Consider the following 20,580-nt stretch of genomic DNA (forward strand, 5'->3'; position numbering starts at 1 on the left):
GCACTCTTGTATGTATATTAACTATTTGCAGTTAATATACATTTAAAATATACACTTATATTATAAGTATAATTGTAAATAACATTTAATTAAGGGTCAAAAACATTGCATTCATTTCACAATTAAGCGTTTTCTTACATTGTCCTTTACATTACATTTACATTGCACATTGTCCAAACTTATTTTATAGACTGGAAGTTGAAAACTGCGGTTACAAAAGTTTCATGTCCCTTATAAGCTCACTTTAATGGATCCATTGTTATATACTGTTAGATCTGGATCAGAAGTTGCTTTGGTGGCATTTTCAGACTTCTTTAATCAAACCACATCCTCTTTCTGTCTCTTTAGAACACATTTTCATTGAACATGCAAGTAAGTGTCTGGAAACATTACATTCAGTTCACAGTTAAGTACATTATCTGCATAATAAGTGCTGTTTTTAAAAGTGTGCTAAAAGTGCATTTCTTTTACAAGGGTGGTCATGCTTGTCAAGCTTGTCTGCTTGTCAAATTTCAGCTCTGGATCAAACAACACACCTAAGTTCCTTATTTTGTCATGACAATAATCAGACCATGGACACCAATATGTGGACATATCTAAACATCCTTTGGCAGGTCCAAAAACATAATCTCAGTTTTATTCTGGTTTAACTGAGACATATTTCGAGTCATCCAGCTCTTAACCTCCTCCAGACAACCAAATAGTATTTTAGAACCATTGTTCCTTTTCAGGAACTCGAGCTGCGTCGAAACGCTTTTGGGGAACGTCCCTGACGAGACCGACTCTGAATATCGTATGCAATCAGTCCATCGGAAAGACGTGACGTCACGGGCGGGGTGACGTAGCGACCAGGAAGCTATAAAAGCACGTGCCGTGCAGCTGGCTTCAGCTTCGAATCTGTCAGCAAGCGCTCTGTGTGTGCATGTCAAAGTCTGTCCTGTTGGTCCTATTTATTGTTGTCTGTCCCTAAGCCATTAAAAAGATCGCCAAAACAGCTCAATATGACAAAACAAAAGCAAAAGACCAAACATATGAAGGGCGATTTCAAGCCACGTTATAGATTGTGTGTTCCTCCCTGCCCTCGCTACATTACGAGCGGGGATACACACAGTCTGTGCGTGGCTTGCCTGGGATCGAAGCACGCTCAGTTGGCTCTCGAGGGGGCCGACTGTCCGCATTGCGAGCGATGGCCAATGCGGACGCTTCGATCCCGGAGGGCTCCCTTCGAGGAGGGAGCCTTCACCAGCGTTCCTCGCGGTGCTGGCCCCGCTTCTGCCGAGGCAGAGCGGCTGCTGCACTTGTGGGGTTCGCAGGTGGATCTGTCAGAAGGAATGGAGACGGGCCAGTCCTTATCTCCTTCCTCATCTGCCAGATCCGGCGCCCAAACCCTGGGTTCGGAAGCACGCTCGTCGGTTTCTTCCCCCCAGGGTGAGGGATCAGCTCTTCACCTCTCGTCCTCCGAGGAGGTCGATGTGGAGACTGTTGCTGGGGATTCGCCACCCCTGTCGCCCCAGTATGAGGAGCTATTGGAGGTGGTCACGCGAGCAGTAGATAAATTAAAAATCGACTGGCCTGCTGAGAAACAAACTGAGCCGCAGAGAAGCAAATTAGATGAACGCTTTCTGCGGCCGAGGCAACCACCTCCATGTCGGAGCCTTCCGTATTTTCCCGATCTCCATGATGAGTTATCGAGATCGTGGAACCATCCGTATTCGACCCGCCTCTTTGGCCCCGATTCACTATATTATGGCAACGTGATGGGGCTGGGAGAGCGTGGTTATAGAGCGATGCCACGGGTCGAACAGACGCTCGCGGGCTATCTGTCGCCGGGTTCGGCTTCGTCTCTAAAGGCTCCGACATTGCCCACTAAGCCTCTTCGAGTAACATCATCGCTAGTGGGCAAAGGTTATGTGGCAGCAGGTCAGGCTGGGGCGTGCCTTCATACTATGGCAGTCCTGCAAGCTTATCAGGCTGACCTGCTGAGAGATATTGATGAGGGAGAGGGGATCAAGTCTGAAGAGATAGAAGAACTAAGAAAGACCGCTGATCTCTCCCTCCGCGCCACTAAGGAGACCGCTCGCACAATTGGGCAGTCTATGGCAGCCTTAGTGGCCGCGGATAGGCATTTGTGGCTGACCCTGTCAGAAATTAAAGAACAAGACATGGTCTGCCTCCTGGACGCCCCGCTTCAAGCCTCGGGCCTGTTCGGCGACACAGTCAACACTGTCGTCGCCAGGTTCCAGGAGGCACACAAGCAGGCAGCGGCGTTCCAGAGTTTCCTCCCTCGTCGCTCTCGTGGTGCATCTGGGCGGGAGATGACCACGCCACATACTGGCTCCTCACACCGGGAAGCACAGAAGCAGAGCGTCGCCGCTCGTGTTCCCCCACGTCGGGACCAAGGGCAACGACGCTCTGAGTCGGGGGCTTCTAGGGCTAAAGCCGATTTAAGATCTGTCATCGAAGCCCGGAAGTCCTCGACGAAGAGATCCTGACGCCAGGATCCAGAGGGTAGCCCCTGCTGGGGTAGAGCGCAGGCCACCTCATTTTACGGTGCCCGTCTCACCTCAGTACCCTCAGGAGGTCGGTCTGCCAACCCTGCCAGAGTTTCAGGGCGCAGCGGCCTCCAGCGAGCCCCACTCCCAGTTACTTCCGCCCGTGAGCGTAGCGGAGCTGGGATGCTCGCCGCCCCTTCGGGGGCCTCTTACACCAGAGGTCAGTCTCGAGAGACTGATTCCCTTAGTAGATTATTTAGCAGCGTGGAAGCTACTGCCAAATGTATCTCAGTGGTTCCTGCGTACAATAGAAAGAGGCTATTGCATTCAGTTCGGTCGTTCACCACCGACGTTCAACGGGGTTACACCGACTGTGGTCGGCCCCCAGCAGGCTCTGGTTATGGAACAAGAAGTGAAGACCCTTTTAAGGAAGGAGGCCATCGAGGTGGTCCCTCCTCTAGACAGGGAATCCGGATTTTACAGCCGGTATTTCACAGTTCCAAAGAAGGATGGGGGGTTGCGTCGGATCTTGGACTTACTACACCTGAACCGCTCAGTTATGTCACTGAAGTTCAAAATGCTCACTGTCAACCAGGTTGTAGCTCAAATCAGATCCGAGGACTGGTTTGTCACAATAGATCTCAAAGACGCATACTTCCACATATCCATCCTTCCACAACACAAGTTTCTGAGGTTCGCTTTCGGGGGCAAAGCTTATCAATATCGAGTACTTCCCTTTGGCCTCACACTCTCACCCCGCACGTTCACGAAATGTGTAGATGCGGCTCTGGTATCCCTCCGTATGCAGGGCATCCGCATTCTAAATTAAACGACGATTGGGCTCTGGCGAGTGGCGCCGATACAGGATGGCTGCCTCCGTGACGTGCTCTGCAGTTGTTTTTGTGTTTTTGTTAGTTTGTCCTGTCTTTAGTTATATTCCTGCAATCAGTTTCACCAGGGACGAATTGCTGGATATTCGGCAACACACATCTCCCGATATTTCACCAGTTTTCGACTATTCTGATGTTTTGCTAGACATTCTTGTCGGCGGAGCGGCTGCGCTGATCACACGCTTCAAGAGGACGCGCAGGCGGGGAAAGCGAGCGGGAGCGCTCGTGAGACTCAGAAAACGCGGATTTCGAACGCCGTTGCCTAGCATCCATCTGGCAAATCTCCGCTCTCTTCCCAACAAAACGGACGAACTGCTTCTGCTCTCTCGGACAAATAAAGATTTCTCTCACTCTGCTGCTCTGTGTTTCATGGAAACTTGGCTGAATGACACCATACCGGACAGCGCGCTCCATCTGCCGGGCTTTCAGCTGTTTAGAGCGGATCGCGACGCAGAATCAACGGGGAAATCGCGCGGCGGCGGGACATGCTTTTACATCAATGAACGGTGGTGTACAGATGTAACTGTGTTAAAGAAGATGTGCTGCTCAAATCTCGAAACGCTCTTCATTAACTGCAAGCCGTTCTATTTGCCGCGGGAGTTTCATTCGTTCATTCTGGTTAGTGTTTACATCCCTCCTCAAGCGCACGTGAGCTCAGCTTTACAGAAACTCGCTGAGCACATCACAGAGATAGAACAACAACACCCGGACTCTGTTTTAATCATTCTTGGGGACTTTAATAAAGCCAATCTCTCCCGTGAACTGCCAAAATACAGACAGCATGTTACTTGTCCCACAAGAGACAGTAATATATTGGATCACTGTTACACAACAATAAAGGATGCATTTCACTCTGTTCCACGAGCAGCTTTGGGACGTTCTGATCACCTTCTGGTTCATCTTATACCGACCTACAGGCAGAAACTAAAATCAGCTAAACCTGTATTAAGGACTGTAAAAAGATGGACTAATGAAGCAGAGCAGGATTTACAATCTTGTTTTGACCTCACTGATTGGAGTGTTTTTGAAGCTGCTTCCACCGATCTGGACGAACTCACAGAGACCGTAACATCATATATCAGTTTCTGTGAGGATATGTGTATTCCTACCAAGACTCAACTAAATTACAACAATGACAAACCGTGGTTCACTACAAAACTCAGACAGCTCCGTCAGGCCAAAGAAGATGCTTACGTGAAGGGGGACAATGTCTTGTATAAACAGGCTAAATACACACTGGAAAAGGAGATCAAAGTGGCAAAGAGGAATTATTCTGAAAAAATAAGGACTCAGTTCACTTCGAACGACTCAGCATCAGTGTGGAAAAGTCTAAAGAAGATCACCAATTACAAGACACCACCCCCCAGCACTGTGGAAAATCAACGACTGGCAGACGATCTGAACGAGTTTTACTGCAGGTTTGAAAGAACACCCATCACCTGCCCTGAACACCTCTCCACACAACCGTTCACACCAATAACAACTCCTGCAACCAACCCTGAATGCCTCTCCAAACAAACGTTCACACCATTCACAGCTCCTGCAACCCATCCTGATCACCTCTCCAATCAACCGCTCTCACCATTCACAACTCCTGCAACCAACCCTGAATGCCTCTTCAAACAACTGTTCACACCACTCACAACTCCTGCAACCCACCCTGAACACCTCTCCAATCAAGCGCTCTCACCATTCACACCTCCTGCATCCCCCCTCTCCCCCACACCTGTAATACAGATCAGCGAGGATGCGGTGCGCCAGGTCTTCAGGAAGCAGAAAAGGAAAAAAGCACCAGGCCCAGATTGCGTTACACCAGCCTGTCTGAAATCCTGTGCTGACCAGCTGGCCCCCATCTTCACAAAGATCTTCAACAGATCGCTGGAGCTGTGCGAAGTCCCTTCATGCTTCAAACGCTCCACCATCATCCCCATCCCAAAGAAATCCAAAATTACAGGACTAAATGACTACAGGCCTGTGGCTCTAACGTCTGTAGTCATGAAGTCATTTGAAAAACTGGTGCTGGCCCACCTGAAGGACATCACTGGACCCTTGCTGGATCCTCTTCAGTTTGCCTACAGAGCAAACAGGTCTGTGGAAGATGCAGTAAACATCGGACTGCATTATGTTCTGCAACACCTAGACAGACCGGGGACCTATGTGAGGATCCTGTTTGTGGACTTCAGCTCTGCCTTCAACACGATCATCCCAAACCTCCTCCTGCCCAAACTAACTCAGCTCTCCGTGCCCACCTCCGTCTGTCAGTGGATCAACAGCTTCCTGACAGACAGGCAGCAGCTAGTGAGGCTGGGAAAATACACATCCAGCACCCGTACAATCAGCACCGGAGCTCCCCAGGGCTGCGTTCTCTCCCCACTGCTCTTCTCCCTGTACACTAATGACTGCACATCTAAGGACCCCTCTGTCAAGCTCCTGAAGTTTGCAGATGACACCACACTCATCGGCCTCATTCAGGACGGTGACGAGTCTGCTTACAGACAGGAGGTTAAAGAGCTGGCTGTCTGGTGCACTCTCAACAACCTGGAGCTTAACACGCTCAAAACAGTGGAGATGATTGTGGACTTCAGGAGAAACCCCCCTGCACTCCCCCCACTCACCATCATGAACAGCACTGTGACTGCAGTGGAGTCATTCAGGTTCCTGGGCACCACTATCTCTCAGGACCTGAAGTGGGACATTCACATTGACTCCATTGTGAAAAAGGCCCAGCAGAGGTTGTACTTCCTTCGCCAGCTGAGGAAGTTTAACCTGCCACAGGATCTGCTGAAACAGTTCTACTCCACCATCATCGAATCCATCCTCTGCACTTCAGTAACTGTCTGGTTCAGCTCAGCTTCTAAATCTGACCTCAGAAGACTACAGAGGGTAGTCCGGACTGCTGAGCGAATTATCGGTACAACCCTCCCATCTATTCAAGAACTGTACTTATCCAGAGTGAGCAAAAGGGCTGTCAAAATCACTCTGGACCCCTCACATCCAGCACACTCCCTCTTTGAACTGTTGCCATCCGGTCGACGCTACAGAGCACTGAGCACCAGAACGACCAGACACAGGAACAGTTTCTTCCCTCAGGCAATCCATCTTATGAACAGCTGATAATAACTGTGGGACACACTACACTATTTATATTTATATACACTACACTTTTTATCCAACACACATACTTAGCGTACACGTAAATCTTTTGCACATAATATACATGTACATACATGGAACACACTATACTACTTATATTTATATTTATATACACATACACTTATTTATCCAAACACACATACTTAGCGTACAGTTAAAATTTTTCCACATAATATACATGTACATACATAAATGCTCATTTTAATATACCTGCCATACATTGTCAATTTGTATAGTCAATCCTTACCCACCTATTTGTATTTTTTTGTATTTTTTATTCCTTATTGTGTTTTTTGTTCTGTCGCTGTTATGTTGCACTGCGGAGCTCTGTCACGAAAACAAATTCCTCGTATGTGTGAACATACCTGGCAATAAAGCTCATTCTGATTCTGATTCTGATTCTGATCCTAGCTCAATCAGAGCAGATGGCGGTTCGACATCGAGATGTCGTTCTCGCACACATGGGGGAGCTTGGTTTGAGACTAAACGCCAAGAATAGTGTACTTTCTCCAATTCAGAGAACCACCTATCTAGGCGTAGTGTGGAATTCGACCACGATGCAGGCACGTCTGTCTCCTGCTCGGATCGAGTCGATCCTCACATCAGTCGAGAGAGTCAAAGAAGGCCAGTCACTCACTGTCAAACAATTCCAGAGATTGTTAGGGCTGATGGCAGCTGCGTCCAACGTGATACCTTTTGGCCTGCTGCACATGAGACCCCTACAGTGGTGGCTCAAGTCCAAGGGTTTTTCCCCAAGGGGAAATCCACTTCGAGTTATCAAGGTCACGCGGCGGTGCCTTCGTGCCTTAGACATGTGGAAGAAACCTTGGTTCTTGAATCAGGGCCAGGTGTTGGGAGTTCCTCGTCGCCGTGTAACGCTAGCGACAGACGCGTCCCTCACCGGTTGGGGTGCGGTCATGAGTGGCCACCCTGCCCGCGGTCTGTGGAGTGGTCGCCATCTGACGTGGCACATCAATTGCCTAGAGATGCTAGCAGTCTATCGAGCATTGAAATATTTCCTCCCAGACCTGAGAGGTCACCATGTGTTGGTGCGCACCGACAACACATCAGTGGTCTCTTATATCAATCACCAGGGGGGTCTGCGTTCGCGCCCCTTGTACAAGCTGGCACACCAGATCCTTCTTTGGTCCCAGGGCAAACTCCTCTCGATCAGAGCAGTGTATATTCCTGGGAGATTGAATGTGGGAGCAGACATACTGTCGAGGCAGGGGCCGAGGCCCGGGGAATGGATGCTTCACCCCGAGGTGGTGAAGCAGATATGGATAGTATTTGGCACAGCCCAGGTGGACTTCTTTGCGACTCAGGAGACATCGCAATGTCCCCTCTGGTTCTCTCTAGTTCATCCATCTCCTCTGGGACTGGACGCTATGGTGCAGACCTGGCCGAGGCTACGTCTGTTCGCATTTCCCCCTATCGTTCTGCTCCCGGGAGTTCTGGCGAGAGTACACCGGGACGGGGCCCGTCTATTACTAGTAGCCCCGTTCTGGCCGGGCCGAGTATGGTTCTCAGATCTAGTCTCGCTCCTCGACGGCTCTCCGTGGGAGATACCGATCAGGACAGACCTACTCTCACAGGCGCAGGGCACGATAATTCACCCTCGCCCGGAGTTGTGGAAGCTGTGGGTGTGGCCCCTGAGGGGGAACAACTCTTAGCAGCTGGTCTCTCAACCGAGGTTGTTGAGACCCTACTCCAATCCAGAGCTCCCTCTACGAGGAAACTGTACGCCCTGAAGTGGAAGCTCTTCACTTCATGGTGCAGAGACCGCCAGCTTGACCCAGCAAACTGCCCAGTTGGTACAGTTCTGGAGTTTTTACAAGCCAGGCTCTCTGCGGGGTTATCCCACTCCACCTTAAAGGTGTACGTGGTGGCCATAGCTGCTTTCCATGTCCCTTTCAATGATCAGTCACTGGGTAGGCACCCCCTAGTTACACGTTTCCTCCGCGGTGCGCTGAGGCTGAGACCTCCAGTACGATCCCGTGTTCCCCCCTGGGATTTGGTTGTGGTTCTAGAGGCTCTTTGTAAAGCTCCATTCGAGCCAATACAAGATATCTCAGATAGACATCTGACACTTAAAACTGCCCTGTTACTGGCAATCACCTCACTAAAGAGAGTTGGAGATCTTCAGGCCCTTTCGGTGGCCCCTACTTATTTAGACTTTGCCCCTGGTATGGCCAAAGCATTCTTATACCCTCGAGCGGGTTATGTTCCGAAGGTTCCCTCTGTTACACCACAGCCTATCGTACTGCAGGCCTTCTGTCCTCCTCCCTTTCAGGAGCCAGACCAGGAGAAGCAAAACTGTATGTGTCCAGTGCGAGCACTGGACGCATACGTCCACAGAGCTGCCCTGTGGAGAAAACCTGACCAATTGTTGTTTTGCTATGGTCCTTCTAACAAGGGTTCTCCTGCCACCAAGCAGACCCTTAGTCGTTGGATAGTCGAGTCTCCTATGAATCCTCTGGTCTTCCCCCTCCTTTGGGGGCCAAGGCTCACTCTACTCGGGGTATGGCGGCCTCTAAGGCCTTCTCAGCAGGTGTGTCCCTCTTGGACATCTGCAACGCTGCGGGGTGGTCCACGCCCTCCACATTTGTCCGAATTTACGATCTTGACATGCGAGCCACGCCGGGCTCTTCTGTTCTCTCGTCTTAGCGGTGCTCTTCGGATACACACTAGGCAGGGATTTGGAAGTCTGGCAGCGTGGGCACATTGTTCCCCAAAAGCGTTTCGACGCAGCTCGAGTTCCTGAAAAGGAACATCCCAAGGTTACGTATGTAACCCTAGTTCCTTGAAGGAATGAGACGCTGCGTCGCAGAGCCATACTCCTGGCACCCCTGCCGGCGCTTGCTTCCCTACTCGAAGCTGAATCCAGCTGCACGGCACGTACTTTTATAGCTTCCTGGTCGCTACGTCACCCCGCCCGTGACGTCACACCTTTCCGATGGACTGATTGCATACGATATTCAGAGTCGGTCTCCTCAGGGACATTCCCCAAAAGCGTTTCAACGCAGCGTCTCGTTCCTTCAAGGAACTAGGGTTACATACGTAACCTTGGGACGTTTTCTCCCAGTCTCATAAGTAAATAGATCTGTGTATCGTCCGAATACAAATGGTAAGACATGCCATATTTTAAAAAAATTGAGCCCAGTGGCAACATATACAAGGAAAATAAGATAGGGCAAATAACAGAACCCTGGGGGACCCCGCAAGTAACAGGCGCTGCCGTTGAAACAAAGTTACCATACTTTACAGAGAATGATCTATTTGACAGATAAGACTTGAACTACTCTAAAACTGAATTCCAGTTAAATGGGATAACCACTTTATAAGAATCAAAAATTTGTCAAAAGCTGCACTTAAGTACAATAAAATCAGAGCTGCTGTGAAATGTTGTTTATGTTGTTGAAAATGACATGATCTAATAATCTAATAAATAACACATAACGTCAGAATTTTACAAGTTAATACTTACTGATGTTTGTGTTGTTTTCCTGCTGAAAATGATGCCACGTCTTGGTGGAAAAATTCATTCAAGTATCTGGCTTTTAAAGTTAAGTTGATATTAAAAATGGCTAAAATGAAAAAAGAAACTGAGGACAGCTAATAACTAATAATAATCTATTTTTTTTAACTGCCAATTTTCATGTTAGAAATGGCAACAACTGCTCAAAGCAGAGCTTTGGAATGATTCAGTTTTTCAGTTAATATCATCACCTCTGTATTAACTTAACTGTAATGAAGTACCAATTAATAATCCAAATTTTAAATTCATTTAATTAATCTGCTCTGCAGTTTGTCAGCTATAAATAATTTTAAAAGAAAGGTGTAGTGGTAAAAGGAAGTGTTTTGAGATGGTTGATTTTTTTTTCTTTCAAATATTTTTAACAGATTGTACGAGAAAGAAAGGATGTATGTCAGAACTATGTTTGCTTTTTTTTGAACACAAGATTTCATGAATCAATGTCGGAAACTTAAGAAGTGAAACCCTCTCTTTTGCTTTGTCATGTGATCACTTTGCATGTCTGTTAGTCCATAAGTGTCACATTACATATACACCCAGCTGCCTGCTCTAGATTCTTGGTTGTCTATTCAGCTGATAAGTGCATTCACTAATAAACTGGATGAATGCCTATCCTGCCCATTATGCTGCTTATCCTACTTGTATGTATTGAAACAATACAGGCTTTACAACAATGTGAACACCCTGGCTGCCGGGTGCCCGGCTAGAGGCTTTAAGTGCTATTTTGACCTTGTCAATCCACCTGCGTGTCACATTGTGGGGATAGTGAATTTTGGCAGCAACTTGTGACCTGTTAGAGCTGTTTGGGAATCACCCCGAGTCATACCTACATCATCAGGCATGTTCAAATCACTTGATGGTGATTGACGATGATGTACCTTTTCAACAATGAAGGTGCTGAGTGACAGGGTTTCTGCAAGGTTTATGAAGGTAAATGTAAGACCAATGAAGAAAGATGTAAAGAATAAATTAAAGCAAATACAGAAAATATTTGAGAATACAACTCCCAATCAGGGTTCATTTAGTATCATTGAGATATCTTTCTGATATGACTTTAATGACTTTACCATTAGTCTGGAGTCATATTCTTCTGTGTTATGAAGCTGTTCATGTCCATATAAGAATGGCAGCTGAGATGCTACTCTAGGACCCCTCACCTCCCATTCCTGCTCTCCCACCCTCTGTATTTGGGGCATCCTACTGGCTTTATCCAATTGGATTGCTGACCACCTCCCCTAACAGAGACCATAATAATACTGCAAATGTCCCGGTCCATGCTTGTTAGTCAGAGAATAAGCTGGCTGAGTATAAGGGGGCGAAAGAGAGTTTGTTACTGAGGGAATAATTGATTCTGCACAAGGGAGCACTCGATGAAGGTGAGTAATAGATGACTTGTGTTGGGTTACCTTGAGTGACTTTGCTCACTATAACATGGCAAGACTCTTAGATTGATATGGAAACTTTAGAACAGATAAATATGTGCAAGATTGACTTAGCTCTTGGGAATTGGAAGATTTGCACAGACCTAATGAAGATTTCTTGTTATTTTTATTTAAGTCTTGGTGCTTTCATTGTTTTTGTGATAAAATACCAAATGCTGTATATTTAATTTGTGCTAAGAAGTTCATTATATGAGAAACTCGCAATGCTTACCAGATGAAGCTTACATGATCTTAATGTTCTTCCTAGTACTGTCACTCATATTTACTGTAGGCACTGAAATGTTGAGTCACACTATGTTTGTGTGTGTGTGTGTGTGTGTGTGTGTGTGTGTGCCTCCTGTATTAGTCTCACACAGTTGCACAGCTGCAGCTCTGGTTATAAGATCCATCTCACGGTACTGTGTGGAGCTCATGGCCCAACATGCCATAGTTAAGATAGCAGCATGTGATGAAATATGTGACCCTGGACCACAAAACCAGTCTCAAGTCACTAGGGGTTTATTCGAAGCAACAGTGAATACACTGTATGGGTCAAAATTATAGATTTTTCCTTTATGCCAAAAATCATTAGGATATTAAGTAAAGATCATGTTCCATAAATATATTTAGCTACCCTATAATTTCCTATCCTAAATATATCAAAACTTCATTTTTGATTACTAATATGCATTGCTAAGAATTCATTTGGACAACTTTAAAGATGATTTTCTTAATATTTAGAGTTTTTTTGCACCCTCAGATTCCAGGTTTTCAAATAGCTGTATTATTCAAAGCTTATTATTCAGCTTACAATCTCAATTTTGAAAAATTGACACTTAAGACTGTGGTCCAAGGTCATATATAATGAAGTTAAAGGGATAGTTCACCCCAAAATTAAATTAACACACCCTCGAGCTGTTCCAAACCTGTATGAATCTCTTTCTTCTACTGAACACGAAAAAAATATATTTAGAAAAATCTTGGTAACAGCCAATAGGGACAAGCACTGATCAGATCGATCAACAACCAAGATTGTATATGCAGCCAGGTAACTCTTATTTCTGATTAAACATTTATGCTGAATGAGTTGCAGACTCTGTCAGCGATATTTGATATGTTCTGATAAACACTGCAGGTGTACTTCATTCATGTGCTTCATTGGAAGTGATAGCCCTCAGCCAGCTCCTCCCAACATGAGTATGGGAATAATGTCTGCGTGTGTGATTCTAGTGCCATTCCTGCCACGATTCAGGAGTCAGATTAAGTTGGCTTAAGTGTCCAAATACCTTTTGGGGAGACTGTTTCTTAATACAAACAACTATATGAAATGCAATGATGGTGTGCAAATATTGCACAATTCAGGTAACAGATTGCAGTGGAGGAATGATAGCATGCTACTCAAACAGTAAAAGAGTTTCTAGAAGGTCTTTGAAAATAATTACAAATGCAAAGGCCAATTATCAATTATTTTCTAAAGTAAAATATTTAGTAAAAATGAAAATATAAATATTAGTTAACAACAATAATAATGCTTACAAATAGCAAAATTAAGAATATTTAGTGAGAACATATTTTTTATATTTTTATTATTATGATAATTATTAATATTAGGTTAGAATTTAAAGGTCTAAGATGACCATGCATTCCTGTAACAGTGCTGATGCATGTGAAATCATTCTGGTTGACTGTACTAACTAACTTGTTTTCTCTCTCAGATTTGGTGTTGTTTGTTATTTTATCTCAGTAAATATCCCAGTTTCCTGTTTAAAGGGAGGCATTTCCTGGCTTTACACTCCCTCAGGAGAGGCAGATCCATCATGTGTTCCTGCCCTGAGGCTGGACGTACGTGCCGAGTAAAAATACTCTCAATTCTGACAAATCAAGAATGAGAGATATACCCCCCCCCCCCCCCCCAACTTGTAGAAGCTACTTTTACCCACACAGCTAACAATGTCTATGTTTAATAAATGTAGCTGTTTCTCATTTCCCTGAAGACATGAATTTGGACAAAATCTAGGTAGTGCAGGATGAGTCACCAATATGAGAACCAAAACCTGTCTTCTGAGCATCCAAATGAAACCTTCATACAGTCTTAGATCTTTTCTGAGAACATATTGTCCTCTTATAAACAGAGAATTGAGAGCCAACTGAGCGTTTTGACGTGGGTTTGTTTTTCTGAGGATTGCAGAATTAGGATATTTTTGTGCCCCTTCAGAGTATTACACAGAATAGTTTATTTTGGACCATTGAATCTCATGACTCGTACATATCTCTGCGTCTTTGTTTGGATTAGGGATCTTGTGATGTATTGAATCAACAGCAATAGAATTGTGTCTCCATTCTCTGCTGTCCTTGTAAGGGGCTGGTTTGTGTGATCAATAGGGCATAATTGAACAGTGGAGGTTGAGGCGGTAGGTTTGAATTGAAAGCTAACTCGATTTGTATTAATTAGAATTATGTTTATAGAGCACTATAAAAAGTCTGTAAAGTTAAATATACTATAAGTCCAAAGAAAGATTGGGTTTATTCAGACGTAGTTCTACATTTGTCCAAAACTTTAAAATATAAAAAATAATAATAACATAAATGGAAGTTTGGGGATTATGTACTGACCAAAATATATATATATATATATATATATATATATATATATATATATATATATATATATATATATATATATATATATATATATATATATAAATAAATGAAAAATAAAATAAACATTATTATGAATTTTATGCAAAACATGTTATGTTATGCATCAGTACCCATGAATCACAGCCATTAATCTCCTGAACTTTTGTTCTAAATTGCATGAATTAGCTTTTCTTACTTCCAGAGAACGTTTTAGTTTCTCAACTTCTTTCTAAGGTACATCTGGTATGAGTTATATAATTTAAGAGCATTCATAAACTGCCGTTGAGTTTGGCTGATGTGTACCCAGCGTGTCTATTGCTTGGCAGCATTTGCAGGAACTCTAGTGTGAACAGCTCTGTCATTACACCAGCACATGTAGGTCAGGCCAGCACGTATTTATTTAAAGATCTGATATGTTCAGCACCATTCCAGTCTTCTGTCCCCTCCTCTGGACACACATAGAATCACTAGGGAACAGCTGCCTCTCTCACTCACAAACACACACACACACGCAAATATACACACAGATATCCATCCATCTATTTTCTAAATCGACTGTCCTAACGAGGGGATGCTGGATTCTCTCCCAGCATTTTGGGTTGAAGACAGGGAATGGATAGCCCTGGATACATGGCAAGTCCATCCGAGAACAGGGTTATAATTATATACAAAAATAACATAGAAAGATATGCATATAAAAATGTGATTTTTGCATAATTCTTCCAGTTCTTTTATTTATTTATTTTTAATCTAAATTCTATTTTTCAACCAGTGTAAGGCCACGTGTCCACCAAAGTATTAAAGCCAATTGAAAATGCCAGGAGTTCTTTTGAAAACGGCCAGCTGTGGACACCTGAGGCTTCTTTGGAGGTGCAGCGTTTAATTAGAGACATAGTAAAGGAAATGTTCCTCCAAGCAGTATTTTTTATATTAACCTCACTGCAGTCCAGATATGTCATCGGGTACAGCGGTGGATACTCAGAGATCAGCAATCTTCAGTCATTGTACAAATAGAATGCGAAGGTTGGTGATATTTATCCCACCCTCCTCCACTGTGATTAGACAGCTGGGTAAAAAGTGATATAGATGAGCACTGCCTTTTACCCAAAGTTTAATATTTTTCAACTCTCAGTGACCAGAAAAAAAACAACATGCAAAGCGCTCACCGTGTTATAGGTTCGCTCCGCCTTGTCACGCTGCTACCATTTTTTTTTAAAACATGGTGCTCTCTTTGAAAATGATTGAAAAAAATATGCTAACCTCAGACAGACAGCTTATATTCAATACATAATAAATAAAAAATCATGTTAAAAGATGCGTAGTATAATGGAAGTTTTACGCATTTTATTGTATTGCAGTCTATTTGATGATATGTGGTGCTCAGTAAGACAAAAAGGTCAGGAAACACAGTAGTACACAGCTGGCACAGCATGATAAAAGAGCACCTGCTAGTGTTGTGTGTGCCTTTGTAATAGGTTATTCAGTGTGGGTGTCTGAGCCCATTAGATTTCTTAATGTTGGTTACACACTCTTACGACAGAATCAGATACCAGACCCCACTGCCGAATGAGGAATGAGAAGCATGCAGAGAGAGGACACAGTTTGCAGGCTTACGAACCTGATGGCAACTTGATCTATGGTGGGACAGGATTTTTTTTAGTCTCATAGATAACAGCACAGTTGATATAGTGAGGTAGGTTTACACTATAGGCAAAGCTGGAGGCCCAGTAATTTCATTTAATGAGTTTTAAAAGTTTCAAGAGGATAGCAGAAGCAGAAACATTATTTTCCTTTAAAACATTTTTTAGCTTATCATAACCATGCAGCAACACATTTGATGTAGTAAGTGATGCATAAAATGCCTCTTAATACACTGAAAACCCTAATAAGTTGACTGAACTAAATTGATTGAGTAAACTCGTTGCCTCAATTTAATTGAGTAATGGAGTCTCCCAAAACGTACATATTTAAGTTTATTTAACTTGACGCTTTTGTAGACTGTATCTAAATCACTCAGAGGTTTAAATGTTGATACTTGATTCATTTGAAGTCACCATTGTGGTGGAAAGTGTTTGGTTTAGTTGGGATCTTGGTCCAGTTGCTGCTGGGTTGGTGTATTTTAAAACACTGTTTTTGTGGTGAAAAAAGACAAATTTAAATGAGCTCAGGTTTTATCAGATGTTTTTTGTTGATGAGAAAGTCATCACATAATACGTATTTGAGATCATAAAATAAGTTTTGTTTGATATTTTTAACAGGCACCAAGAGCTAAATACTTATTTTGAAGATGGACAAAATGAATGCATTTGAAATATTTTGAGTAAAAGAATCAAGTACTCACACACACAGACTTCTAGATTTAGCAGATGCATCACAACAACGGTGACAAACAAAAGCACAAACTCATCCTTATTTTACAGCCTTTTTTGTTCTGATTGTCACCATTGATGTGATGCATATCCAAAATCTTGATGTATGTTTGTGACGATGTGATCTGTTTTTAAAAAGTAAGTACATTATTTTATCTACTAGGTTTCTATCCATAAAAGTGAATCCACAGTTGCAGCAATACATTTTATTTTAACTTGTCACCATTTCAAGCAAGATGTGCATGTCTGATCTCAACTCTCATTGCCACAATAACAGTGTTTTACAACACACAAGTTACAGCAGCAAGAGACAAGCTAACACCAATAAAGAGCTGATGACACCTGAGCTCATTTAAGTTTGTCTTTCATCGCCACAAAAACAGTGTTTTAAAATACACTGTTACAGCAGCAAAAGACAAGCTTACACAAGAAGTAACTGGACCAAGATCCCAACTAAACCAAACACTTTCCACCACAATGGTGACTTCAAATGTATAAAGTATCAACATTTAAACCTCTGTTAATTCTCAATAAGAGCTTCTCTAGATGTCTGACAGAAATAAAGTCACAGAACCTTGTAAGGAGGATCTGTGAACGTCTATATCGGACGTACAGAAGACATAAAAAACATTTTAAAAAAGACATCATAAAACATTCTGCCTGCTCAGTGGACATCTTTTCAACGTCTGCAAAGACATAAAAAGATGTCCACTGGACGTAACTTTGCCCAATGGATTAGGTTGATGTTAAAATACGCAAACATAGTAATTTTTTGTTAAGTTTACTCAAAAAAGCGCTAGCGATAAGTTGCCTTATTTTTTTAAGTTGACACAACTTTTTTTTTTTTTACAGTGCAGTATAGGGTTTACTGTATTTTCACAAATATTGTAACATTTTGTCAAAAGGTCAAAGTTTAAATATGCTGTTATTTGTTTTACTTCAGTGTGCAAAAAGTGTGCGGTCAAAAATAAGAACATAATTTTCTGTTAAATTTACATGTTGAGTTAACTTAAATATATAAGTACACTTGAAATTAATACCAAGTTAAGTGAACATAATCGTTTAAGTACATTAAATAAGCACCAAGTTTGGTGAACTGAGTGATTTAAGTACAATCTACAAAACCGTCAAGTTAAATAAACTTAAATATGTAAGTTTTGTGAAACTCCATTACTCAATTAAATTGAGGCAACGAGTTTACTCAATCAATTTAGTTCAGTCAACTTATTAGGGTTTTCTACAAATGCGTCGTTAAATAAACTTAAATATGTAAGTTTTGGGAGACTCCATTACTCAATTAAATTGAGGCAACGAGTTTACTCAATCAATTTAGTTCAGTCAACTTATTAGGGTTTCCAGTGTATTGGTTTAACGAGTTAAGCAGTAACGTTAGCTGCCATGTTCTTTCTCTCAAAGGAAAACGATTGGCCCACTTCATCAAATACTATAAGTTGTCGTTTCAATAATCATACCATATCAAAATCACGTACCACAAGGATAACATATTTCACTAGTAGAAATCATGCAAAACAACTTTATATCTACATAACTTTACTCACCTAACATAATACACTAAAAAAAAATGTCATCTTGAAATGTAGTTCAGCAAACCAAACAGACCAAAAGGACGAATTTTGTAATCCACCAATCAGTGCTTTTGTTCTCTTGTTGCTAGGCAGAATTCCTCCCATGGCCAATCACATTAAAGGAAGAACAGAGTGATGTTGAGTTTTTCCAAAGGATTACTCATGATTTTGAGCTCACAACACTTGAAATCTTAAGTTTATGCATTTTGAAGGTAAATTAGTTAAATTAACTCATATTTTTAAGTGACGGGGCCAAAACGCAAAATTTTAGGTAATGTTTAGTCAACATTACTTGATTTTTTAAGTCAAGACAACATTAGGGTTTACAGTGTAACTTTGAACTTGATTGTATTGAATTAACACTTTTCAGAATTATTTTCAGAAAACTGTACTTACAAATAATATACGGTTAATAAAAAAATTACTTAAAGATGTACATTTAAGTGTACTTAAAGAGATACACATGACTGTTTCTTAACACACTTAAGTACACGGTAAAAAGTGCAATTTTTAACAATGTCAAATTAAAAGTACACTTATTTTAATGTGTTGATTAACATACCAAAGCACGTGTAAAGTACTGGATTATACTTTTATCTGTAGTGTGTTATTCGATATTCCATTTAAAGTTAATATATTCTTGGCAGTACATTTGGCAGTACACTTTAACCATATTTCAAAGACAACAGAAGTAAAGAAGGTGTACTTAAGTGCTGCTTAAGTGAGTCAAAAGTTCAATTAATTGCATCTAATATATTATAAAATTTAAACTAACACATTTAATTTTAAATAACATACAATTACTTTGAGTGTTTGAAAACACTCTTAAGTATATTCTTTTAAAATATTTTAATAATAAGTATTTAAACAATATGCTAAGTGTACTTATTTTTACACAGTGTACCTGGTCTAAATATGACTAAATGTGCTAATCTAGACTGATGGCTCCTGACATTGTAAACCTTCTCTAATTTCAGAGTCTGACAGAGAGAGCAGTCATGGGAATCCACAAGCCAGAGATTCACCTGTAGGTTGGCACTGCCAAACCATTACAACTTTAAAGCCAATAGAAGATGGCTGTTTTAATTTTAATTTTATTTTTTATCTCATGTCTGCCTTGTTTGCCTCTTTACAAATAGGTAAACAACAAAAGACGCTCTCCCCCCTCAGATAGGCCTCCTTTTGGCGCTCATCTGAGTACACAGCACAGCATCTCTACTGATGAACAGGACAGCCCAGAGCGAATTGTGAGGACTATTGTAATTGTGAGCCCAGCCATGTGGAAATGTGAATCTCAAACTTCTTTCAATTTTGCTTCTAAATTTGTTTCCAAGGTTCAAAAGGAGAAACTCCATGCAGAACTAAAACAGGTTTTGAGTCTGAAAAGAAGCCAGTTTAGAGACACCCAATCCACCCTCACTGACATGGAGGAACCCCCCAAGACAGACAGTAAGAATGAGGTAAGAATAAAACATCCCATAATATGAACTACTCTAAAAATAAAATAGATTAAAAAGCACTTTTGTGGAATACAGTATGAACATCCTTTGAACTTCCTTGTATACAACTCAGCTTAATTATTAAGCTTAATTAGTGTTATGTAGGTGTATATATATATATATATCACTCAAGTACTGACAATCAATCATATCCTACTGCTATCCTACTCCTACCACTGTATTACCAACTGATCTAATTGTCATTTAATTGTTTATCTTTCCATTGCCATGCAATGTGCTTAAACTTACAATAAAGTTGATTTTGTACATTTTATGAGCAGGTGGAGAAGGAAAACCATTTGTCAGAGCTTGTGGAAGTGGTTGTTGAAACACAGGCTGAGGTTGGAGCTAGTGGGTACAGTGTTGTGGGTGGAGGGGAGCAAGGCATCTTCATCAAAGAGGTTTTGAAAGACTCCCCAGCAGCAAAGCACCTCAGTCTACAGAAAGGTACCAAGGGACTGTATTTTACTTTAAACAGTGCAATGTCAAATACTGTAAAGACTTGGGCTACTGTCCTTGAAGAAACAAGCAGGAGAAGCATTTTTAACCTTTAACCAAACTTTAACCTGCCTATAATCATTAAAGGACAAAATTTCCCTGTTGAGTACCGGTGTACTGTATTGATTTTGTTTCCAGATGTACTAAGAATACGAAGACAATTCATATAAGTTATAAATCATTTCTGATGATGTGTTATTGCAGGAGATCAACTTCTAAGTGCCAGGGTGTATTTTGATAACGTGAAATATGAGGACGCATTAAAAATTCTTCAGTGTGCAGAACCCTACAAAGTGTCCTTCTTTTTGAAGAGGACTGTGCCAGGAAGTGAAGTCAGCATACATCCAAGTGCACAAAATCTTGAGCCCAGAGGACCTAAGGCCAAGATGCAAAAAATGGTACATTCTGAGATATTGCTATAAAATATAATTACTTTTTTAACATCCACAGTATTTTCTTGTTTTTTAAGAAAAGTACTTACAACAGTAGAAACTAGA

General features: G+C 42.1%; 1 protein-coding gene across 2 annotated transcripts in view; it reads left to right on the forward strand.

Annotated features, from left to right (window-relative positions):
• Window positions 1-20,580, forward strand: part of LOC132155850 (neuroblast differentiation-associated protein AHNAK-like) — a 30,498-nt gene that overhangs the window by 794 nt on the left and 9,124 nt on the right. The window contains exons 1-6 of one of the 2 annotated variants that reach the window (XM_059564584.1): window positions 11,380-11,446; window positions 19,064-19,113; window positions 19,226-19,333; window positions 19,421-19,546; window positions 19,867-20,032; window positions 20,288-20,481. In XM_059564584.1, the coding sequence (XP_059420567.1) occupies window positions 19,511-19,546; window positions 19,867-20,032; window positions 20,288-20,481 (396 nt within the window). In that variant the 5' untranslated portion in view covers window positions 11,380-11,446; window positions 19,064-19,113; window positions 19,226-19,333; window positions 19,421-19,510. Of the gene's footprint in view, window positions 1-11,379; window positions 11,447-19,063; window positions 19,114-19,225; window positions 19,334-19,420; window positions 19,547-19,866; window positions 20,033-20,287; window positions 20,482-20,580 lie in introns of those variants that run through there. The other variant, XM_059564583.1, reaches the window with a different exon arrangement.

Source organism: Carassius carassius, chromosome 13 (genome assembly GCF_963082965.1).
Source record: "Carassius carassius chromosome 13, fCarCar2.1, whole genome shotgun sequence".
NCBI lineage: Eukaryota > Metazoa > Chordata > Actinopteri > Cypriniformes > Cyprinidae > Carassius > Carassius carassius.